Here is a 26,615-nt window from a genome sequence, read left to right as displayed (position 1 = left end):
AGCTAATATGACTAGCCCCGACCTTAAAAGGATTGAGTGAATACATAAGTATGACGAGGGGCCTCAACCGATTAGCTAAGCCCATTTGGATATAGTTCCCTAAATTGCAGTAAGTTCAAAAGGGATCAAATTAGTATTTTTAAGAAGAAAATGGAATAATTTTGGGAACTTGATTCTTTTCAAGTTTTTTTGACGACTCATTTGACCTTTATTGCTACAACCTGACAGGAAAGAGACAAGGCTTTGGCATCATTATGATGTCCGCTAGGACTTTGAAAAGAGGTTGTCAAAGCACTGGTGGATTCAGGGGGTCAAGGAGACTCCTACTGGGTCCCCCCAGTAGGGGGTCCCCAGTTTTTTCTGGTGCCCTTTTATCGTGTTTTTTTACTCTTTTTTATAATAAATTTGTCAGTCTGGTCAATTATTGGCACCCTTGTCACATTGGCCCCCAAGAGATTTTACTCATTGGCACCCTTGTCACATTGGGCCTCCCCCAAGATTTCACTCTGGATCTGTCCCTGTGTTAAAGCAGTTTTTTGATCTCTTGGTGCCATATAGTCAGACCCAAGATGTATACGATTTAACCCTTAACTGGTAGGGTGGGGCCTTTTTGACCCCAAAGACCCCTCAAGAGTGTGTTCCTCCAATGCCTTTAAGAACAAAGCGCTGTTTTCTCGTTTATTCTCCGGAAACTTTGTGGTGTTGAAGCACATAATCAGTCGATTAGCTGCCGCCAAGGGCAGAGGAGGTAAGAGTGGCCTGGGGTCATTTTGACCCAACCCTAACATTAACTTTACAAAAAGGAAAATGAAGATTTGGTTTTTGAAGAAATATAATATTTGTTGCTAGTATTGCACGTTTCTGTCATTGCCAAGAATGACTTCATTGCTTTTTCATAAATTCTAGTTGATTTTCACTTTTTAATTTCTCGGTTTTTGGCCCTTTTCACCTTTTCTTTCCGGATTTCAGTGTCGAAAATTGATTCATATGGAAAACTTTTGCATTTTCTTTTCCCTAATAGAAAGAATGGATACCCCAGCTAAGAAGTGCCTTACCGAGGAAGATAGCATTCAGATACTTGAAGAAGATGACGATTATTCATGGGGATCCGACAACCAGAACGACGAAGACTATAGACCATCAAATGACGAGCAGGAAAACCTTGTTCCAAATGAAATTTCATCATCAGAAGAATCCAATGAAGCTACCGCTCCTTCAAGTCAGTTTGGAGAACAGCCATCACCAGCTCCAGGTCAGCCAGATCTCGATGATGTGCCTCTTTCTCAGAGAACTAAATGGTGGACTCTCAAGGATGTGCTACTAGACATGACAGAACAACAAAGTGGTCGAAAAGTGCACCACCCCCCGAGCTGAACCAGAGGTATAAACATAGTGACTGAACGAGCTGGTCCCAAAGGAACAACAAGCACAGGTCAACCTTTGCAACCAGAAACTGCTTGGAGTCTTCTTTTCCCTGAAAATATTATTGATGCAGTGGTGGGGCATACCAACAGAAAAACGGATCTCTTGTCGTGCGAGTTTTGAAGCCGAACTGCTGGATAATCAGACATATACGAAGCCAATTGACCAGGTAGAACTTCGGGCATTTTTTGGTCTCATATAACTTGTCGGAGTTATCAAGTCAGGAAAAGAAGATGCAACTGGCCTGTTTGCCAGCGACTGGATTGGGAGAGATATTTTTTCAAGCGACCATGAGCCTGAAAAGGTTCCTCTATATTGAGGCCTGCCTTTGCTTTGACGATCCATCGACCCGTCTAGCAAGAGGAACGCCGCTTGCACCGATATTCGATATGTACAAGCAGTATGTTGGAAACAGCAGCAAACTTGACTCTCCTTCAGACATTGTCACTATCGACGAGATGCTTATCGGGTTTAGAGGCAGATATGATTTTTGTATGTACATTTCTACAAAATCCAACAAATACAGCATCAAAATGCAGTTACTAGCAGACACCCGTACTTTCTATCTCCGTGATGCCCTCATTTACTGTGGAAGGGAGACAAAGTTGCTTGGAACCGAGCATCTTTCGGTACCAACTAGGACAGCTCTTAATTTGACGAGGACCATCTCTGGCCCAGGCAGAAATATCACGGCGGACGGTTGGTACAGTTCCGTTCAGCTCGTGAATGAGCTTCCAAAACAGAAGCTGACCTATATAGGTACTGTAAAGAAAAACATGCGCGAAATACCTGACAGTATCCCGCCAAACAAAACTTGCCAGGAAGGGAGTTCACTCTTATGGCTTTAGAAGCAATAAAACAGTGGTTTCATGTGCCAAAGAAAAGAAAGGCTGTCGTGTTGATATCATCGATGCTTCACACACCTAAAGTCGACGAATACAAGGGGAAACTGGAAAGTTCTGAATTTTGCAACTCAACAAAGAGTGGTTACAGTTTGGACCAGAAATGCGCGAACTATACCACAAGCCGTAGAACACACCGTTGGCCAATGGTAGTGTTTTTTTGCTCTATTAGGCGTTGCTGTTGTAAACGTTTCTGTGCTTGTAAATGAAACTAGCAATCAAAAGAACAGCATTTCCCATTGTGATGTCCTCATAAGGTTTGGCGTGTCTTTGGTCCGACCATTCTGCACCATCAAATCTGCAAACAAAGTTCTGCCACGAGAACTTCGTCGACTTCCATGACAGGTTACTGGGATTCCCTTTGCAGAAAACCAGAACACTGGGGAACAACATTCTGCAGCCAAACGAGCTCGATTTGGTATCTGTCTCAGTGAAAAGGACCACAAGGCTAACATAGGCTGTGCCATCTGTAAAAATAGTGTCTGTAAGGAACATGCAGTGACTTTTTGCTCAAGCTGCATCTAGAAACAAACTTTCTATTGGTTTCAGTGGTTGTTATGTCAATATAATTGAAAATAAAAGCTCATGCCTCCAACTAAATGTTTTTATTTACTGGTACCCTTCAGAAGAGTGTGGTCATTTTGACGCCACCCTACCGTGAGTAATATAAAAAAACATCCTACCAGTTAAGGGATAAAACTTCATTCTGTCTTAAACTAGGTGGGATTTCTTGATTTTACGAATGCTTAACTTTTTGTTTTTTTTCTTACTTAAGCTAGTACCGGTTTCATTATAAATTAAGACTGCTCTGGTTACAACTGCAAAAGGAAATAGAGCTGATTGAAATCGTAGAGACTGGTTGCTAATTGTGATCTATACTTTTTCTTTTAGTTTTCATGTGCATCAAGGATGTTCCGGCTACAACCCCATCCGTAACTGGAATAGCTTCTTTTTAAGCGAAAACGTCGATTCACTGAAATCGAATATGATAATATGCTGCGATCAAAATAATTTTTAACCTATACTATTCCTGTTGTTCAATTTGTGGAGTTAATCCATGCTATTCATATATCAACCATGTTGTAGTCTAACTATCTCAAGTTATGAATTTAGAACCAACCGCTCTGCAGTGGTTTTAATAGCGTTTTATCTCTGATCTTCTATCAGTTATGGTGTGTTCTAAGCAAATCACGAAATATGCTCGGTATAATTTTCTGGTCTTTACAATACAATTCATTTTTTCAGTCAGCATTTTACCTTTTAAGTAAACCTGAAATGGAACCAGTTGGAAATTGCTACTTTGACGGGAATAGTGCCCAGATGGCAACCCTGGTTTACGCCTATTGACAGCAGCAGAGCAATTATATTTGTATACTGCTTTTTACTATGAGGAGATGTGAAAACAGTCAAATTAATTATTATACAGAAGTTAAAAAGGGAAATCATAATAAAAGGTTTATATCTGGTTATTCAGTAAGAATCTGTGTATCTATTATCAGAACATAATAGAGTTACTTATTTGCAAAAACAAAAGTAATAAACTGGACCCTCTTGTTTTTTTTATTTGCAGAGAAAACCATTGTGAGATAGAACGAAGAAGACGGAATAAAATGACAGCCTATATAACAGAGTTGTCAGATATGGTACCAACCTGCAGTGCGCTAGCCAGAAAGCCAGACAAATTGACAATTTTAAGAATGGCTGTCGCGCATATGAAAGGATTAAGAGGCATGACTGGTAGGCTTTGACCTCCCTTTTTGTTTTAATTATCATCTAGCTATTTAAAAAAAATTCAGAACATTAACAAAAAAACAGAACCTTGGTCGTTTTAGTAAAATTTTGACAAAAACAATAAAAGGGTTTTATTTGCTTCCCTGAATGAGTATGTCTTAAGATTGTTTCTGAAGTCGAGACGAATAAAATTTTGCACTGTTCTTAAAAAAGTAGCGGAGCTAATAGTTCAGTTTTTAATCTTTTTTTTTGAACACTTTTCATCACTTTTCTTCTTTTTTTGAATCGTTTTTATGGCACTTGGTATTAACCTTGGTATTAACTTGGTATTAAGCCGATTAATTCGAAAAAAATAGAAAAAATGAAGTATTTTTTAACTTATGAGCGGGTGATGGGATCTTAATGAAATTTGATGTTTGGAATGATATTGTGTCTCAGAGCTCTTATTTTAAATCCCGACCGGATCTGATGACATTGGGAGGAGTTGGAGGGGGGAAACCTAAAATCTTGGAAAACACTTAGAGTGGAGGGATCGGGATGAAACTTGACGGGAAAAATAAGCACAAGTCCCAGATACATGATTGACATAATCGGAACGGATCCGCTATTTTTGGGGTAGTTGTGGGGGGGGGGGGGTAATTCTGAAAAATTAGAAAAAATGAGGTATTTTTAACTTACGTACGGGTGATCAGATCTCAATGAAATTTGATGTTTAGAAGGAAATCGTGTCTTAGAGCTCTTATTTTAAATCCCGACCGGATCTGGTGACATTGGGGGGGGGCAGTTGGGAGGGGGAAACCTAAAACTTGGAAAACACTTAGAGTGGAGGGATCGGGATGAAACTTGGGTGGGAAAAATAAACACAAGTCCTAGATACATGATTGGCATAAATGGAACGGATTCGCTCTCTTTGGGGTAGTTGGGGGGGGGGGTTATTTCTGAAAAATTAGAAAAAATGAGGTATTTTTAACTTACGAACGGGTGATCGGATCTCAATGAAATTTGATATTTAGAAGGATATCGTGGCTCAGAGCTCTTATTTTAAACCCAACCGGATCTAGTGACATTGGGGGGGGGGAGTTGGGAGGGGGAAACCTAAAACTTGGAAAACACTTAGAGTGGAGGGATCGGGATGAAATTTGGTGGGAAAAATATTCACGAGTCCTACGACATAACCGGAACGGATCCGCTCTCTTTGGGGTAGTTGGGGGAGGGGTTAATTCTGAAAAATTAGAAAAAAGAGGTATTTTTAACTTACGAACGGATGATCAGATCTCAATGAAATTTGATATTTAGAAGGATATCATGTCTCAAAGCCCTTATTTTAAATCCTGACTGGATCTGGTGACATTGGGGGAAGTTTGGGGTGGGGGAACCTAAAATCATGGAAAACGCTTAGATTGGAGGGATCGGGATGAAACTTGGTGGGAAAAATAAGCAGAAGTCTTACATACGTGATTTACATAATTGGAACGGATCCGCTCAATTGGGAGGGGGGGGTAATTCCTAAAAATAAGAAAAAATGACGTATTTTTATAATATGTCAGTCGGGCAAACATTTCGGGGAGGGGGGGTTCAAACCCCCAAAACCCGCTAGGATACGACCTTGATAGGAATGATATCCCACCTCAAAAGGCTTTCTTCCGTACTTGTTGAGCGTATGTTAAATTTGCTGCAATTGGTATATTTGGGGCTCATGGTGACTCTTTATGCACCATAAGACCTAAATATACCCTTGGAATAAAATAAGCCCTATGAATAAAATTTTTTCGAGGAGTGTCATACGATTTATTGGTTTATACAAATGAAATCACAGTTTTACATACGGGGAAATAGTAACCCTTTACCCATGGAATTGGCTCTCCCATCGTTAAGAAGTCAAGAATTTGTGTAAAAATGGAGCCTGCAATATAGCTTAACGGGTCACTTATTATACACTGCCCTCTCCAGTTTTGGCTTCTTGGCTCTAGGTAGGTGACGTGGCCCATATAATTTTATGTTTGAGGTTTCTTCACAAGTCATTGAAAAAAAGGGCTTTCTAATACGTATTTGTCCATCATGGTATCCTAGCAACTCCTCTATTATTTCTTGAATGCAGTCGAATCAACAGAAATTAGTTCAGTGGAACCCACAATAATTAGCTAGCACTTCTATCCTTGGATTTTATACAGAGAAAGAGAAAATGGTCAAACCTAGTATTTAGTCTGTTGGATAAACAAGAATAGATCGATGTTTTCTGGACGCCTGAAGTTTTCCCCCAGTATTTAGTGGAACTATTATTTAGAGCTTTGAATTGGCAATTTATGGGGGGTGGCTTTTACTTTTCTTTTTGTAATAACATTTACTTGTGTTTGTACTGTTTTAAAAAGTAGAGTTAAGAGAAAGAGTCAAACTTTAGCGTAAAGAGCGGGGCGTTGATGAGGAAGCAGCCCCTTTCATACACAAAGTAATTTCTGTTCGTTTTAAGTTTTAATGTCGCTCCTTACTTTCAGTTAAAGGAAAACTTATTTTTTTATATTTAATTATTGTTTAAAGCGCATAGAACTAAGTGCGTCGTTTTATTCTCGAAGTATTGCAAAAAAAAGTTCAACTTTTCATTACATTACTCTTGTATTTGAACATTTGTTATCAATGTGCTAAAATGAAAAAAAATCTAAATAGGGGGGGGGGGAGAGGGTGAAAAGAATGACAGCTCCTAACATGTAACATTACGTTAAGTTTTAATGATTTTAAATTTTGTTTCAAGTTTTAATGTCTTACTTATTTAATGATTTAACTTATTATTAAAAATACAATGTCCACTTTTCTTCCCCTGGGATAAGTATATAAACACTACCAACTGTTTATTCTGGTTGAATGCCAATATTTAAGGATAAATTCACTACCAAGTTACTCAATGGGTCTTAAATTAGTATACTATATAAACACCATTTTGATAGTTCCAAACTGATTAGGCACCCCATAATTTTATATCGATAAAATATTTGTCCCTATGCTAGTCAAAATTCTGATTTTGCTGCTAAAATGACAGAAATCAGTATTCTGCTGCAGTGTTATCTCTTCTATAAGTTGGAAGAAAAATTACTTGGAGTTTTCATTTAAATGAGCCTCTGGTTGTTCTAAAATCATCATAAAAGCTAATCTTTTAATTTATAAATTGTTATCAAATTCAGTTTTTAGAGTTTTGGTCTCTATTGACAAGGTTCGCACTTTATTTACCGTTCATTGTCATGAATAGTTTTTCGATAAATTCAAGTTTGGATTTTCATCGGGCTTAAGTCTTAGGAACCACCTTGCCAAGTCCTGTGGTCTGGGTGACGGAGGTTCTAAGCTAACCTTGATTGTAAGAAAAACTTAAGACAAGTCAATGAAACCTTATTCAAAAAATTATCTTAAGTCTTATCAATGGGAAGCCGTCTGGCGTAGACAGGAGCTTGAAAAAGGCCTCTTCCGAGATATTGACTCTCGCTGATAAATAATTTCAGTTGGATGCTTTTAGTTATAATTCTTTAAGACCTGTTTGCAATTCATAAAGTCAGGCGAATTTAGTCTGCCACTGTATCTACTAATGAGAGAACATTAGATTTTTTTTAGAGTCCTTCAACAACTTCAAAACTATTTCAGCCAATGCTTGAGTTAAAATTGAGTTCGCGCAGGCACTAAAGGATACTTTATTTCATCTATATTGAAGTGTCAGGTCTTCGATCAAACTGTAAAATAATGGACATATTCTGTTTAATACGGAGCCTTTCGTGTAATTTTTTTTTATATTTTTGTCTTTAATTTGAGTCAAACTAGACATCGAATTAATTTTATTTTTGATCAAAACGAAAACAATGAGTCATGATTCAGTTTCTGTTGGATCTACAAGAAAAGACATGATTTTCGATCCAAACCCAGTTTGTCTCTTTTGTGCTCCTATAATTTTTTTCTCTTCTTTCTTTTTCTTTTTTCCTTGTTTTAAATATTTTAACAGCTATTTTTACTCAGAGGAATAATTCCAGCAAGTTAGAATTGTGGATTGCCAGATTAGTTGACGATTTTATCTTTTATTTTATATGAAAACAATTGGCTTTATTTCTATTCTGATAAAAGAAATTTATACAGTTCTGTATAAAGTTAATGTAATAAAAAAAACCGCAGACGGTATAAAAATCCCCAAAAGGTATACCGAGCTGTTTCCATTACTTCCTTTTTTAAATCCTTGAATTTACTAAATATAGGATATTCATGTGTGAGAGGTGAGCACTTATTTATTTTCATGCTTTCCTGCAGTAGTAAGAAAACATAAGCATTATCTTTATGGAGGAAACTAGTGCGGAAATTGTTGAAAATAGCAGAAGTTGGGTTTCTTGGTTACTTTAATCGAATTCTAGCGTATTCCCACCCTAAGGAAAATGCCCCCGTCCAGAATTAATGGTGGAAAATCCCCCCCGTGGAAAATTAGAAAAAACATAGAAAATTGAGCTGCCAAAGACAGATAAAAAAATAAAGAAAGAAGGGATTCTCGAATATTCCAGGTACCAGTATACTTCCCCTCCACCTCCTGTGGAAGAAGCGAAGGAGAAATTAAGATCAGTAAAAAGAATAAAGAAAAGAGGGGATTCTGGAATATTCTACCTATATTCCAAAACACATTTATAATATTTGGTGTAGAATATCTTACAGGATTTATCCTTACATTTTATTATTATTTTTTTATTTCTTCTTTTGTATTTTTGGGGCAGGCGATTGAGTTATCGTAGTATGGTAATATAAAGGTTAAAGAAACGTTCTATGTACTATAGTTGCCGGTATCAGACCAAGTCCATGGGAAGTAATTACTTGTGCTTCCTTGTCCCAGCCTGTTATCTCTGTGCTCTTGTATCTTTAACTAACCCTTCTACAGTTGCCACTAACTTTTGGTTTTCAGTTTTTGTTTTTTTACTATTATCTTGCCCAGATGTGATAACTCAACCCCCCGAAACTAGAAAAAAAATGAATAAAAACATAAAAATTAATGCTATAGAATATTCCACACCATATGTTTTGTCTATATTTTGGAATACCGGCAGAATATTGCGAAATTCCTTTTTTTCTTTATTTTTTTTATTTGTCATACTTTCTCTTTGGCTGTTAAATTTTGCATGTGTCAAAAATTTTCCGGAGGGGAATTGTCCGCGGGAGGGGGGATTGTCCGGCGAGAATTTTCTTCGGAGAAATTTTTTTGGGGAGCTAGGATATGCTAGTACCACTTGAGTACCACTGAGTATAAATATGGAATTCCATTAGTGTGCTTGTATTAGGTGGGGCTGTATAAGTGTAAATATATCCAGAACCACCTAGAGTCGAAATGGGTCCATGGCAAAAGTTTTAGTTTAAAGCTGTTGAAATAATAAAACACATTTTCTTGCAGGGTTTTTTCGGGGGAGGGGAGGAGCTATTTTGTGGTGCTAGTCCTTTTGCTTCTGTCTCTATTGCTACCTCTATCATTTGTTGCTAGTGTGTAAAACAAACTAACAGTTTTTATACGATGGAAAAACGCTATATCATTCAAACGTCTAAACATTTTAAGTAGATGTGGACCATTTTAAAGTAAAGATGGTTCATTTAAAAACCAGTGCCAGTGGGCCAACCCGCTTGAAAATTAAAACATTTGGAAATTGAGGGGAAGATTTACCTCGAAATTATATCTAATATATTTTCTCTACAGTATTAGTCCCCTTCTCAAAATATTGGCTCCCCTCCTCTTTTCCTGTATTGCTAAAGAACAAAGCAGATACTTTTTTGAACAAAACTCATTATGTTAGGGTTTAAATGAAGTTTAGCGTCATTATCTATTATTTCGACATGTTGTCTCATCTTTAACTTCATTTTTCTGTGGTAAATGAAGACTGAGCCACCCATAAAGCTCTGTTAGAAAGCGCTAAAACCTTAGACCCCATAATGAATGGCAGTGTTGTAGTACTTTCACTTCATTGTTCTGAGATAGTTGCAACACCCTTTGACGAGACTAATCCATCTTTCTTTTTGCGTTTTCTTTACTGGCAATTTTTGGAATTTCCATTGTTTTATTGGGTATGAATATACAAGGGTAATTGAAGCTATATCGAAAGAAAATGTAATTTGAAACTAAATAACCCAATTTTAGCCAATTGCAGCAAGTATCTGGTTCAAAATTTATTGCTCTGCTGATTACTAGTAAAAATAGGAAGACCGACAAGGTATTGTAGATATTCCTTGAAAGATACACGAGACGCCACATATGTATTAGATCTTAGTAGAGGTTAAACTACTATTGGAGGCAAGGTCTTTCGACCCTCGCACGTGGAGGGAGACTTGGTGTCTATATATTTCAAGTCAGGTGTACGTTTTTTTATTTGTTAATCTTTCCAGTGAATTTCTAGATAAACTATTCAAGTAAGAAAAGTGGTAACAGATTCAAAATAATTTTAAAACCATGACAATCGGAATTTTTGTGTTGCCTCCTATTAGGGAGTGAGCTGGTCCCCTAAAATATATATATATATATATATATATATATATATATATATATATATATATATATATATATATATAGGACGGTTAATTCGGAAAAATTAGAAAAAATGAGGCATTTTTAACTTACGAACGGGCTATCGGATCTTAATGAAATTTGATATTTAGAAGAACCTTGTGTCTCAGAGCTCTTATTTTAAATCCCGACCGGATCTGGTGACATTGGAAGGAGTTGGAGGGGAAACCGGAAATCTTGTAAAACGCTTAGAGTGGAGGGATCGTAATGAAACTTTGTGGGAAGAAGCTCTTAGCTCTTGTTTTTAGGACGTTTCAGATTCGTCTCGAGAGGTACACGCATAAGGTAGCGTCTAGACGCTTTTTTAATGCTACTGAAGCGTTTCTGAAAAAGGTCGTAAAGGTGAAAAAGGTATTCTGTTGAAAGATGCCCTGCTACCCTCCTGTAAGGAGTAGCGACCTGCTTCCTTTTGACTTTAGACTTTATTTAACATAATAAACAAAAATATAGACTATTACAGATATAAATCGCTACGCTCGGGAAAAATTTTCATTTTACTAACTTGTATCGATTTACTAAATTGACATTCCTATAGGCATCCTAAATTGAAAAAATGAAAATAAAAGACAATCAACTTCTCCCAAAAACCTTCAGGGTAATAAAATTTCTGCTTGAATAAACAAACAAGCTAGTGTGAGTAAAGACAGTTGTTGATTCGTCCTTGTGGTCCCAATAGTATCAAATATTGGCTAACTTGAAAATTTAAATGTAGTCGTAAACGTTATTTTATCAATATGGAAAATGAAAGATAGCTCCAAGAGAAGCCAAAGGTATTGGAAAACATGAAATGAAACTATTGGGAAGACATAGAAAGCAGTGAAAACTTTTAAGTGAAACAAAGCTATCAACTATAAATGAAGAAGACAAGTTTTTCCTAAAGGGAATTGGGCAGTCTCTCTTGGAATCTAGGGCTTCTGAATTTGAAACTGCCGCTATGGAGACTTGATCGTTATACTTTGTCGATTGGGGGGTTTATTAAATGAATAATTTCGCGGAAAGAAACAGGACAGAATATGATAAAGCACAAACACAATTAAAATAATTGACAACTAAAACATCAAGTCTATAATATGTAATCTTGAAAAAACATTGAAAAGCAAAGAGATAAAGTACGGTCGTACAGTGTTCTTGTGTTGTATATTGTTTTTTCATTTTTTATATATATATATATATATATTTTTTTCTTTCTGGGTTTTAGCTGTTTACGCCGTACGGTTTTAGCCGTATGTTTTTTTCTTTTTTTTCGTTGATGCAGGCTTCCCTAATAGAAGCAGAATAAGCTTAAATACATTTGATTTACTTGATTTATGGTAGGGAAAGGTAGCGTACAAAAAAAATTTATAGTAAGGTATACAAAAAATATGAATTTATGGGGATCGAGACAACCTTGAGAAGAAATGAAGAGCGATATCGAGAAAAAAACGTGATATGTTCCATTTCACGCGTCCTTTTTCCTCTTGTGTTTCTATCAGTTAGGCCGTCTCCAGCTGAGTGGTATGTTCGCTGGGCTTCGAACTCTTTGTCCGTTAGGACAAGAGTGCGAGTCCTGGTGTTGCTCGTCATTTGATTTGGAACAGGGGTAAGTGGCGTGACTCTAAGTTCAGCCAGAATCGACCCATCTCTAAATGGGTTCCTGAAAAAATATGGGGAAGGCAAACAGGAAGAGAGAAGTATTTGGCAATCGCGAAGGAGATTCTTGAGAGGTTTAATGTCATTAGTTTTACTGCGGGTGCTGCAATTGAAAACTAAAAACTAGTTAAATGTCTTATTGGGACTTCGGACAAAAGACTGCGGACAAAAGACATCAACTATGAAAGACATACATCCCGTGCCCATCAAAAGCCTCTTGCACACTTGCTGGTTTCTACTTGATTCAGTTACTTATCGCCCTTATTTCGTAGGACAAGTTCGAGGCAGTTTTTGTGTGAACCTGCCTTGACCTCAATTGGTTATCCAGTCAATTGTACACTGTCTCAAACACTATTGCATGGTCGGCTTATTCAAGAAAATTAAATGAGAAAAAGTTTTTCAACTGAAAGTAAGGAGCGACATTAAAACTTAAAACGAAAAGAAATTATTCCGTATATGAAAGGGGTTGTCCCCTCCTCAACATCTCCCTCTTTACGCTAAAGTTTTTTATTGTTTTGAAAAATAGAGTTGTGAGATAGAGTCAAACTTTATCATAAAGAGTGAGGCGTTGAGGAGGGGACAACCCTATTTTCTAAAATAAGGCAAATTTTTTCAGACTCGTAACTTTTGATGGGTAAAGCTAAACTTGGTGAAACTTAATATATTTAAAATCAGCATAAAAATGCAATTCTTTTGATGTAACTATTGGTATCAAAACTTCATTTTTTAGTTTCGGTTACTATTGAGCAAGGTCGCTCCTTACTATACAGTTTGTTACCATGAACTGTGCGATCAAGGGCAATTTCTTGCGTCATAATGTGAGGAAACTGCTCCGGGGACGGTATTTAGGAGCCAAAAAGGCACTTTGAGTATTAGGTGGCCGTGAGAGTCCCAATGCAGTTAGTAAAAGGCAGTCCAAACCACTTGAGACAGTAAGCTAGTCGATGAGCTAATCAAGACGGCTTAAATTTGAATCTAGCAGTTTCTCGGTTGAATAAATCGGAGTCAGTCCTGCGTTATGACCTTAGGAACTTACAAGAGGGTACTAGTAGTGGTAACTCAATGAAGTCTCAGATCCTGCGAGACGGAGCAAGCATTCGCAGCTCAAACCTGTTCTGACATTTCCTAATTTGGATTTTAAGAGGTCTTGTGGTATGCTTCAATATTATTTTTTAAAGGAGCCCAAATTTCTAGACGTAGTTAATAAATTGGGGGCCATATCGGACATGCTCTAGAATGAAGAATAAAAGCCCAAAGATTCCCTAACTTGAGTATTATATTGAAATACAACGAGCTATTATAAACAAAAGCCCATTTGATTCTAACTCAAAATAAAAACGAAATCGATCGAAAACGTGGGTACATTTTTCCAAAAATCGAAATTTAAGATCTTTATAATCTTGTCGTAGATTAGGAATTCTTTTTCTGTTAGAGACTATTTATGAATGTGTAAATAGAAACTGAGTACATTATGTTCTTTTCATCAATACGTTTTGCTGGTTTTTAGGGGATCAATCAACCATCAAGTAGTTTATTGCGTGTTCTTAAAATATGATACCCAAGCTGCCATTCATCAAAGTTTTACGTCCTTCCGCAAAAATATTCTTTTACTTGAAGAAGGGCTGTAGGCACTCCGCTGCCATGACAACGTGAAAATAGATATGAAAACACGAAGAAAATTGTCTATGAAATAGTAAATTAGCTCAGAATCTGAACTTTTTATCAATAGCGGAGCGTTTCTTGTTTATACTTTTTATGAATTTTGATAAGTAGTTATTGAGCTTAGTCTGCTGTCAATAAAGAAATGGATAGTTTATCCAGATGGGCAATACGTAGATGGTGCTGTATCGAAAGTCACTTTCTTTCGCGAAGAAATTTGTCATCAGTCATCGCTTTGTTTTTTTTTTTGTTGTTTTTTTTTTCGTCATGTAATCAAGACTGTCTTGATACTTGTGTCTTATTCAGTACATACTCGAGAGTTTGGATCTGCAGATCAGGCAATTTGTACCTGTCAGTTTGTCAGTTTGTACCTGTCGGTATTCGAAGAAAATTAGCTTAGGCTCAGTTGAAATCTGCATTTTAGGTAATTTTATTTTTAATATATAGAAATGGTATTTTGGTCGGGTTAGATTATGTTATGTTAGGTATTTAATATAATACGTTCTGTGTGCCCCCTCCCCACCATAATTCTTCGTGTTCCATAATTTTGTTTCTAAAGTGTCGTATTTTCATCTTATATTAGTATATTTCAGTATGATTAATCTAACCTCACCACTATCGTAATTTTTCCGGCATCAGACTTTTTACTTCTCTGTAAAAAGGAGAAAATTTGGACTTGCTTAAAAATATGTGTTGTTACTCCGTCATTCCTTACCACCCTCCTTTCTCATCCTTGTTTTTCTCTGACCTTAGAATTAAGGAGCCGATGTCCTCACATTTTGCCTCCCATTTTGATGGAAGAAAAGACTAACTTAATTAGTCTTGTAGGTGATTGTCTAGGGACATTAAAGGTGACTTATAACGTTTTTGTATTCATACCTGAGAACGAAGGTCTGAGCACAAAACCAGAATTAAGGGGTTGGGTGTGTTATCCGACAAATACGGCCATAGTAGTTAGGTGGCCAGATAATATGACCTATAATTATGGTTGTTAATATCTGTCGAACGAATTGAGTGCTTTGTGAAGTCATGTCAGTTTCTACACAATTTTGAATTTTCTAATTAATGATCTGTGGTATCATCGATATCCATGGGTCACCATTTATTTACTATATTATTTGAGTTGGGTGTATAATGTTTGAGGGATACACCATGATGGCTTCCATCGAGGACTTCAGTTTGTGAGCCTCTTTACTGTTTAAATGGACGAACAGAAGAAAGTGGACTTACTTCTTCAGTATTCACACTTGTATAACTTTTGTTCGCTATAATTGGCTTATAAATTGCGATGAATCTACTCGATCTCCTCAAGGCAAGGAAAAGCCAACTTTATGTCGTTGGTATACATTAATTTGCGCCTCCGATTCTATTTTGTCCTACCACCATACGGTGTGTTACTTCCCACTATTAGGCTATTAAATCTATCCACCATTTTAAAAATTTAACATTTATTTCAGTTTTCTTGATAATTTAGTGTGTGTCGTCTTTGCTGACATGCCTGCGAACCTCTTGAAACCTTCATGTCTTTTCCCATCATTCTATTGAAAAGATCTTGCCATGCTCTTACTTCTTATTAAATAAAAAAAATAGTTTTTTTTTAACTGAGAGTAAGGAGCGACATTAAAACTTGAAACGAACAGAAATTACTCCGTGTATAAAAGGGGCTGTTCTCTTCTCAACAGAGTCGCTAAAGTTTGACTCTTTCTCTAAATTCCACTTTATTAAAAAGTAAAAACTTTAGCGTAAAGAGCGGGGTGTTGAGAAGGGAACAGCCCCTTTCATACACGGAGTTATTTCTGTTCGTTCTAATGTCGCTCCTTACTTTCAGTTAAAAAAACTAGTTTTTTTTTATTTAATTTCTGAACGTTTCTGAATTAATGCATGTTTGATTTTGGCTCTCCGCACATAAATTATTAAAATGAAATTTGTATATTAATTCTTTTTCTGGCTAAATGACTTTCTCTTAGTTTTGATCAGACGATTTTGAGAAATAAGGGGCGGGGAAGGAGGCCTAGTTGTCCTCCAATTTTTCGGCTACTTAAAAAGGCAACTAGAACTTTCAATTTTTAACGAACGTTTTAATTAGTAAAAAATATACGTAACTTAAGAATTAACTTATATAACAAACTTCTATATTCTTAAATTTTTATTTTGTATATGAGGGGGATCATCCCCTCGTTAATGCTTCGCTTTTTACACTAAATCGTAAGTTTTGTCCCAATTCTTTAAAAATGACCCCTCAATCAGAAAGGCCGTAGAATAAATAGTTGAAATTACTAAAAATACTTTAGCATAAAGATCGAGGTATTTAGGAGGAGAAGAACCCCTCATATACGTAATAATCTCTGTTCATTTTAAGTTTTAATGCTACTCCTTACTTTCAATTGAAAAAAATTTTTCATCTTTATTTTTTTAATTGTTTTTTTTTTATAGTGATGCTAGAAAATCCTGCACCCTTTTCATTGAATTTCTCTTCCGCCTTGACATATTCCTCCAAGGAAAGATCCTCCCACATAGCCCCCTCCCCTCAACCACCCAAACCAAAAAAGTACCCTGAAAACGTCTGTACACTTCCCAATAACCATTTGTGTGTAAACACTGGTCAAAGTTTGTAACTTGCAGCCCCTCCCCCGGGGACTGTGGGGGAGTAAGTCATCCCCGAAGACATAGTTAATGTTGTTTTCGACTATGTGGAATAAAATGGCTATCTCAAAATTTTGATCCGTTGGCTTTGGGAAAAAATGAGCGTGGGAGGGGGCCTAGGTGCCCTCCAATTCTTTGGTCGCTTAAAAAGGGCACTAGAACATTTCAATTCCGTTAGAATGATCCCTCTTGCGACATTCTAGGAGCACTTGGTCGATACGATGACCCCTGAAAAAAAAACAACAAAAGAACAAACAAACAAACACGCACCCGTGATGTGTCTTCTGGCAAAAAATACGAAATTCCACCTTTTTGTACAGAGGAGCCATATGGTTCAATAGGGTTCTCTGATACACTGAATGCGATGGTGTGATTTTCGTTAAGATTCTATGACTCTTAGGGGGTGTTTCCCCCTATTTTCCAAAATAAGGCAAATTTTCTCAGGCTCGTAACTTTTGATGGCAAAGATTAAATTTGATGAAATTTATATATTTAAAATCATCATGAAAATCCGATTCTTTTTATGCATCTTTTAGCATCAAAATTCTGTTGTTTAGAGTTTCGTTACCACGAATTGTTTGATAACTATTAGTTTGTTTAAATAAACACATTTGTAAGTACCTTATAAAAAATTTTCTTTTTATTCTCTTAAAATAAAATTAGTCTTAAGTCTTTTATAAAACTTTTCCTTTTTTCAAAGGGTGTCTTTGTGAATTAAAGTCTAACCTCAATTTTCGAAAAAAAATACGTATCTTCTATTATTTTAATATAAAACACGAATTACTTTCTTACTCTTATCTTCAGAAACTATTTTCTACGTAAAGATTACAAAAGAAATTTTTACTGAGACATCAAGCAAAAAACGACGTTAAGGAGATGGGGGGGGGGGGTGGTCACAGACTCTCTTTATGCGTCCAATCAAACAGTAGATGATGTTAAAATAGATCATGAAAGCCGAAATTCGAGTCTCAACGTTAAAAATATCCGAGTGAAAATTAAAAGAAAAATCTGTTCGTTGCTTCGTCATACTGATATAGCCAATTTACTCAAACACTGCCTCTACCAAAACCTAAGATTCTTTCACCTTGTCTTTTATATATCAGACAAATAGCTGATTCGTTCTGGAACAGAGAATGTTTTCCCATTATTATAATATTATATAACATCCGGGGACCTGTCATGTCTATGAGTGACAGTCGCAGTAATTGTGTTGTCTTTTATGCGGTTGACGCTCAATCTTTTTCCTTTTCAAGGATGTTTTTACTAGCGACGGAATCGTATCTTTTTGTCTGATTGCTCAGAAGATAGTCAGTTTCAAGTCGGAAGCACGCGATGGCTTTCTTGACCAGGAACCATAGAATTTCCTCCTTGAAGAAAAAAAGAGTGGGATTGGTTTTTCAATAGTTCTGACAGTAGGAGCTATATTATTAGCTAGCCCAGAGTTACGATTTTAATTCTGATAAAGGATTGGATGATTCTTCGTTTGCCGGAAGAAAAGAGCTTAAATTCTTTTTTTTGTGTTATCCTGACATGCAAAGTATGGAAACATGCTATCAGATAATGGCTGGGTTTTCTTTGAAAATAACTTGTTTTTTTAAGCACTTAAATTTTATTCTAATAATTTAACTATTATATAATCAATAATCATGCAATTAATCTGATTTTTAATAATATATTGATTGATATATTGAGTAACATATTTGTTTATATTAATAATATTTTGATTGATAAATTAATTAATCTAATAAATTAGTAATCTATTAATTGAGAATGACCTAGGTTTATTGAGTCGCAGTGCAAGATGATTGAAAATAAATGTTTTTATTTAATTTTTCTTCTTAGCAAAGTTGTTGTTCTAGCTAAAATCATTGTCATAGCGACAAGGATTGATAAAAGGGAGTTGTGTTAATTTGTTCGAAAATCGTTTCAGTTATTTAAGTTGTTGTTGTGGTTATTACAATTATTTATAGTAACTATTGAAGCGGTTATTTAAAAAAATGTACTCATTTTTTATTTTGCGGTATAACCGATTTATAACTTTTTGACTTCATTGCATGTAAGTCGTTCAATTGTGAATTAATAATTCTTATTAAAAGTTAAGCAGGCCAAACTGTGATGCATGTTTTTTTTTATATATATATAAAGAACTCATTATTGAAAGTTGTATAAGAGTTTATACGAACTCTGATAAAAAGAAAATGTTCTTGTGATGTTGAAGCTTTATTTTTATGAACATAATTTAAATACAGAAAAAAAAATATTCGTCTCACTAGCATACATATTCAGCATAGATTACACGTAAAGAGAGGACATAGTTTTATATTTGGGAAAAGGGGGCAAAATATATTATTCTCCGGTCCTTACAGAAAGATATAGGCTACTTGTCTTCTTTTTTTATTTCTGTTGTTTGACAGACTTTTGACAGCAATCTCCATTTAAAGACTTCAATAACATTCTGTGGTCTGATCTTTGCACGACGCCGTTATACTTGTCTCCTTTAGTAAAACCATGCGCCGCGTCCAATAAAGATATGCCGTAATTTGTTGCTAATTTTATTCTCCAATAAATATGTATTTGTTTCTTAATTAAAGACATTTTTACTGATTTTAAAGAATTCTAGTATTGAGGACTAAGCCAGCGTTTCTCAATGTATTTCTACCGCGCTGTGCAGGGTCGTAGAAAAATTTTGCTGGGTTTCTAGCAAAAAATATGAAAATGATTTATTTTTTTTGTGTGTGTGTGTGTGTTTTATTCTTCTTATATCAATTAGACATTCGGAATAGTGACACAGTCTGCATCTGTATTGTCTTTCGCATCTTTTGCTGCTAACGCTACAAGGTGTTGGGATTCAGCTTCTTAAGCCTACCTCTTATTTAGCCGCTAATTGAACAAAGTAGCAACGTAGCACGTGCTTTTGCAGGCTGTTATAATTGTTTGTTTAAACAAATTCAACAATTAACCCTTAATTGTGTATAGGTTTAATATCCGTCTAGACCGTCCTAGCCGAGTGGACTGGTGCGCTGAATTGAGGATCCTTTGCCCGAGAGAGCAAGGGTCCGAATCCTAGTATAATTTGGTTTGGAAGGGGGTCATGGGTGTGACTGCAAACTTAGCCAGAGTCGTCCCAGCTCTAAATGGGGACCTGGAAAGATCTGGGGAAGGTAAACAGGAAGGGTGTGCGAAAGCACTGGATGGTTGGCCCCCCGACCCTCCATTGCACTTCCTGGCTGAAGTGCCACCAAACAGAGATCAACACCGCCGTTGGGGACTGTTAAGTCCAATGCCTTTTTCTCCTTTTTTTTAGTGTCCGTAGACAGCCGTTGGCATTAAAACACGTGCCTTTAAGTTTGAACATGCTTTTGGAAGAGTGTGTCAAATTTGTGAACATCGTCGCAAATAAAATTTATTTAAATTAACATTAAATTAAATTTAAATAAAATTTAAATAAAATTTTATAATTAAATTAACATAAAATTAACATTAAATATCGTCGATCAAATAGCAATTTTTACCAAACTATACGAGGAAATGGGGGATAGTCGTACACCTCTCCTTCTGTATCGTAATTCGCGGTGGCTTTCAAAAGGAAACCTTTTTAAACATCTGTTTGAGCTTAAAGATGAAGCTTTATTATTTCTGAATGAACGCCCAGCATTTTAAAAAGATATTATTTTTCTATATATAGAATTCTATAAATAGAATAGAATTCTATAAATTTAAATTCAACTCTATAAATAGAATTCTTGATTTCGAATGGTTGATAAAAGTAACTTATTTGCGCGATATATTTGCTACATTCAGTAAATTGAATTTAAATTTGCAAAGCTTGGTTTAAATATTTTCAAGCATAGGAAAAAGTACCTTCGATAATAATAAGAATATTAACTAGAAATAACGGCTTTTAAAGGAAATTTAAAGCTTTTGAATCATGGCGTAAATCTGTTGAAGCCTGTGGGTTAAAATGGGGAAAAGAACTGATTAAAACTTCATTCAAATTTGATTGAAACTTCATGTGACACTAATCTAAAAAAAGTGTTTTTGAAATTATACCATCAATCATATTTTGGTCGTACCGTCAAAAGGAGTACACAAACTTAACCAAAAATGCGATTTGATTTCATCATGTTTTTGTCACCGCTTATGCGTGTGAAACGGCGTTAACAGCCTTGGCGTGCTTAATAAAGGTATAATATGAAAAAAACTTCGTTTTCTTAAAGAGTTAAAGAGGCTGCGTCCCAAAGTCGAACCTTAAAACGTACAGGAATTAGAAGAGGCAGTTGGGGGGCTGCCGCCCCCCAAACCCCCAGCTTTTAAAGACTCTTTTGTACAGGTTTTTTTTTTGGGGGGGGGGACTTCATTGTTACTAATTACTAGTTTCGGCGCAATGGTTCTCCTGTCCTCTTGTGTTTAACATTTTTCGAAGTTATTCCATTATTCATTCATTTCAATTTTTTGTTAATTAAAAGAGGGCCTTTCCGAAGCCAAGAGCTGGGGGTTAGCAAAAAAACAAAAAACCTGTACAAAAGAGTCTTTAAAAGCTGGGGGTTTGGGGGGCGGCAGCCCCCCAACTGCCTCTTCTAATTCCTGTACGTTTTAAGGTTCGACTTTGGGACGCAGCCTCTTTAACTCTTTAAGAAAACGAAGTTTTTTTCATATTATTTCTGTACGTTTTTCTACAATCCATGGTGGATGTAATTTAATAATTCCTGTACTCCTCGTACAGGAATTAGGAGAGGAACTTGGGTGGCTGCCGCCCCCCCCCCGCTTTTAAATCATTGTATAAAATAGAAAAAAAATAGATAGAATGACCGAAATGTTTCTTTTGCTCATAAGAAGCTAATATTCTGTTATCTCTCAAATGATAAGCTGTCCAGGTGTTATCAAAAATTTTTCTGGAATGGAGCTGGATTTTTATGATGCTTGCAGTCATTCTCGCCGTGCCGAGCTGATTATTTTGATGTACTTGAATGCTGATATTCGTAACTTTAAGAATTTCAAAAATTAACATGGGACTATTAGACTATTAGGACTATAAGAAGACTATTAGGAGAGGCAAACCCCCCGCTTTTAAAGACTCTTTTGTACAGGTTTAATTTTTTTTCATATTAATTCTGTACGTTTTTCTACAATCCATGGTGGATGTAATTTAATAATTCCTGTACTCCTCGTACAGGAATTAGGAGAGGAACCCCCCCCCCCGCTTTTAAATCATTGTATAAAATAGAAAAAAAATAGATAGAATGACCGAAATGTTTCTTTTGCTCATAAGAAGCTAATATTCTGTTATCTCTCAAATGATAAGCTGTCCAGGTGTTATCAAAATTTTTTTGATGTTGTGAAAAAAAACCGCCCGTAAGGGACTTGAACCCTTGACCCGAGGATTAAAAGTCTCACGCTCTACCAACTGAGCTAATAACTTGCATGTGTGTAAATATAACTTCTCAATAGCTTTTAAAAATTTCAAATTAACATGGGCTCTTATGGAGAGAAATCCGTTAATTTAAATAGCTAATGGGTGGTTTCTGGAAAACAGGGAAGGAGTTATCGGATCAAGCTGAAATTTCGCGGATAAGCTCCTGGGCCGTAGGGGACCTTAACTTGTGAATTTCAGCCCGATCGGACAACGTTAAAAGGGGTGGGGGGGTTGGAGGGTCGAAACTTTCGGGGGGTTAAGATTTTCCTACGAAACTTTCATGGGCACTTACTCGGAGAATTCCGCATCGAATGAGTCTTCGTACACCCAGATCCGATGTCGGATGTGACCTGTAGGCGTCTAGAAAAAAAAAGTAAATGAATTTTAAGTGGCTATGCGTGGTTTCTGGAAAACAGGGAAGGAGTTATCGGATCAAGCTGAAATTTCGCGGATAAGCTCCTGGGCCCTAGGGGACCTTAACTTGTGAATTTCAGCCCGATCGGACAACGTTAAAGGGGGGCTTGGGTTGACAGGTCGAAACTTTCGGCCAGATTTTCCCCATGAAGAAAAAGTTGGAGGGGGATGAAATTTTGCAGGTTTCTTAGTTGGAGCTCGGGCTACGAAATGCATCCCTCCCCATCCGTCTGCGACCACTGGAACCGAAGATCGCTTAACATTGTCGTGTGTCGCCTCTTTATAGAGGCACGAGTGTGCCTCCTTGATTAAAACAGATTGGGTGTCGAAAATTATTTGAGAGTAAAGTTAACATAATTATCTCCTAAATTGAAATCGCTGTGTGAAGACAAACATCGCCCTTCGCACTAAGGACAGAATACGTGAAAAACTAAGTTTATTTCATTTCTAAAGTTTTAAACGGATGCAATTGTTAACTTTTTAATTACTTATAATTTCTTATTTTGAATAGTTTTAATATTTTGATAATTCTTATTTTGAGTGTTTTGAAAATCTTTTTGAAATTGTTGTGCCTGAATTAAAACTAAGTATATTTTGCAAATAAAAGTGTTACTTTTTCACAAGGTGGATCACAGAAAAAATTAAAAGCCTTGTACCGGGCTATGGTAAAAAAAAAAAACACAAAAAAAACAAACTACCAATTAGGGAACGCTGATCTAAGCCTTTTAAGCCAAAGAGGACATCATCCTGGCCTGGCAAGCTAATGGTTACTACATTGTTGCAAAAAAGTGCTGGAACGAATATCTAATAATTTAAATGGATTTGCGCTTAATTTTCTGAAATAATTTTGTTAAACCAGAAGCTTGTGTTTGGAAACCACTTCCTGCTCCTTGGTGGTAATTAAATGATAAAAAAAAATAAGTTTTTTTTAACTTAAAGTAAGGAGCGACATTAAAATTTAAAACGAACAGAAATTATTCCGTATATGAAAGGGGCTGTCGCCTCCTCAACGCCCTGCTTTTTACGTTAAAGTGTTTTATTGTTTAAAAAGTAGAGTTGTGAGAAAGAGTCAAACTTTAGCGTAAAGAGCGGGGCATTGAGGAGGGGACAGCATCTTTAATATATTAATAATTTCTGTTCGTTTTAAATTTTAATCTCGCTCCTTACTTTCAGTTAAGAAAACTTGTTTTTTATTTAATTTCTTAACGTTTTTGAGTTAATGCAGGTTTTGATTTTGGCTCCGCGTACATGAATAATTGAAACGAAATTTGCATATTAATTTGCTTTTTTTGTGGCTAAATGGCTTTCTCAAAGTTTTGATCGGACAATTTTGAGAAAAAATAACCGTGGGAGGGGGCCCGGCTGCCCTCCAATTTTTTGGTCCCTTAAAATGGCCACTAGAACTTTTCATTTTATTTAAGAACGTTTTTATTAGTAATAAATATACGTAAGATACAAAACAAACTTACGTAGTGAACTTCTATATTCGTATATTTCTATTACGTATATGAGGGGGTTCGTCCCCTCGTTAATACCTCGCTCTCTACTCTAAAGTTTATTTGGTTCCCATTCTTTAAGGATGACCCCTGAATCACAAAGGTCGTTTAATTAGAATTAAATAAAAAAAACAAGTTTTTTTTGACTAAAAGTAAGGAGCAACATTAAAACTTAAAACGAGCAGAAATTACCCCGTATATGAAATGAGCTGTTCCCTCTTCAACGCCCTGCTCTTTACGCTAAGTTTGACTCTTTCTCTCAACTCTAATTTTTGAAACAGTAAAACTTTAGAGTAAAGAGCAGGGTGTTGAAGAGGGAACATCCCCTTTCATATACGAGGTAATTTCTGCTCGTTTTAAGTTTTAATGTTGCTCCTTACTTTTAGTTAAAAAAAACTTGTTTTTTAATTTAATTTCTGAACGTTTTTTAGTTAATCCGTGTTTTGATTTCGGCTCTCCGCAGATGAATAATTAAAGCGAATTTTGCATATTTATTTATTTGGCTAAATGGCTTTCCCATAGTTTTGATCGAATGATATTGAGAAAAAAGGAGGGGGGTAGTTGCCCTCCAATATTTTGGGTACTTAAAAGGCAACTAGAACTTAATTTTTTACGAGCGTTTTCATTAGTAAAAGATATACGTAACTTACGAATTAGCTTACGCAACAAACTTCTACATTTGTATATTTTTATTTCGTATATGAGAGGGTTCGTCCACTCGTCAATACCTCGCTCTTTACACTAAAGCTTAAATTTTGTCCCCTGAATCACAAAGGCCGTAGGATATATAGTTGAAATTACTGAAAATAGCGTAAAGAGTGAGGTATTAGGAGGAGGTGAACCCCTTGTATGCGTAATATTTTCTGTTTGTTTTAAGTTTTAATGCTACTCTTTACTTTCAGTTGAAAAAAACTTTTTCATATTTTTTTCCATTGTTTTTTCAAATAATGCTAGAAAATGCTGCGCCCCTTCATGGAAATCTTCGTCCCCCATGACAAATTCCTCCATGGAATGTTTCCCCCACATAACCCCTCTTCTTAATCCCTCCTCCCAACCAAAAAATCCTCCTGAAAATGTCTATACACTTCCCAATAACCATTACTATATGCAAACACTGGTCAAAGTTTGTAACTTGCAGCCCCTCCCACGGGGACTGTGGGGGAGTAAGTCGTCCCCAAAGACATAGTTATAAGGTTTTTCGACTATGCTAAATAAAATGGCTGTCTCAGAATTTTGATCTGACGACTTTGAGAAAAACATGAGCGTGGGAGGGGGCCTAGGTGCCTTCCATTTTTTTTGGTCACTTAAAAAGGGCACTAGAACTTTTATTTCCGTTCGAATGATCCCTCTCGCAAAATTCTAGAACCACTGGGTCGATACGATCACCCCTGGAAAAAAAAAAAACAAAAACAAATGAACACGCATCCGCGATTTGTCTTCTGGCAAAAAATACAAAATTCCACATTTTCGTAGATAGGAGCTTGGAACTTGTACATTAGGGTTCTCTGATATGCTGAATCTGATGGTGTGATTTTTGTTAAGATGCTATGACTTTTAGGGGATGTTTACCCCTATTTTCTGGTTAAACTTGACTAAACTTGATGAAACATATATTTAAAATCAGCATTAAAATGCAATTCTTTTGATGTAACTATTGGTATCAAAATCCCGTTTTTTAGAGTTTTGGTTACTATTGAGCCTGGTCGCTCCTTAGTACAGTTCGTTACCACGAAAAGTTTGATAAATATCTCTTTTGAAATTGCTAAAAAGTATTTCAGCGTAAAGAGTGTGATATAGAGGAGGGGACGAAACCCCTCATATATGTGATAATTTCTGTGGCATTCCAAGTTTTAATGCTGCTTCTTACTTTCGGTTGGAAAAACATGTTTTGTTCTATTTAATTTCTGAATATTTTTAAATTAACACAGGTTTTGATTTTGGCTCACCGTACATGAATAATTAAAACGAAATTTGCATATCAATTATACTTTTTTTGGCTTAATGGCTTTTTCAAAGTTTTGATCGGACGATTTTGAGCAAAAAGGGGCGGGGGGGGACCTAGCCTTCCAGTTTTTTTCGTTACTTAAAAAGTCCACTTGAGCTTGTAATTTTCTTTTGTGAACGTTTTTTATTAGTAATAAATATACGTAACTTAGAAATTAGCCTGCGCAATAAGCTTCTATATTTTTATACTTTTATTACGTATATGAGGGAGTTCGCCACTTTGTCAATACCTCGCTCTTTACACTATAGTTTGAATTTTGTTCCAATTCTTTAAGAATGACCCCTGAACCATAAAGGCCGTTTCATTAGAATAACTAGCTCTTTTGAAATTACTAAAAATACTTTATTGTAAAGAGCGAGGTATTATGGAGGGGACGAACCCCCTCGTGTACATAATAATTTCTCTTCTTTTACGTTTTAATGCTACTCCTTATTTTCAGTTGAAAAAGCTTATTTTTTATTTAATTTCTCATTGTATTTTTTAAATAATACTGGAGAATCCTGCGCCCTCTTCATGGAAATTCTCTTCCTCCGTGGAAAGATCCTCTCACGTAACCCCCTCCCCACCACCAGAAAAAACCCTCTGAAAACGTCTGTATACTTCCCAATAACCAAGGCTATATGTAAACAATGGGCAAGGCTCATAGCTTTCAGCCCTTCCCCCGGGGACTGTGGGGGATTAAGTCATCCTCAAAGACATAGTTATTAGATTTTTTGACTGTGTAGAACAAAATGGCTGTCTTGAAATG

The 26,615-nt window shown here is 36.1% G+C and overlaps 1 protein-coding gene across 1 annotated transcript in view; it reads left to right on the top strand.

Moving 5' to 3' along the window:
- The window catches only part of LOC136031127 (aryl hydrocarbon receptor nuclear translocator homolog), a gene marked incomplete at its 3' end in the record, with an annotated part of 112,238 nt that overhangs the window by 36,328 nt on the left and 49,295 nt on the right, over window positions 1-26,615 (top strand). Inside the window, 1 exon segment of the mRNA XM_065710444.1 lies at window positions 3,895-4,061. Coding sequence (XP_065566516.1) covers window positions 3,895-4,061 — 167 coding nt within the window.

The sequence above is a fragment of the Artemia franciscana genome, chromosome 9, assembly GCF_032884065.1.
Source record: "Artemia franciscana chromosome 9, ASM3288406v1, whole genome shotgun sequence".
Taxonomy (NCBI): Eukaryota; Metazoa; Arthropoda; class Branchiopoda; order Anostraca; family Artemiidae; genus Artemia; species Artemia franciscana.
Note: the sequence above shows the minus strand (reverse complement) of the source record. Positions and strands in the feature narration are given on the sequence as shown.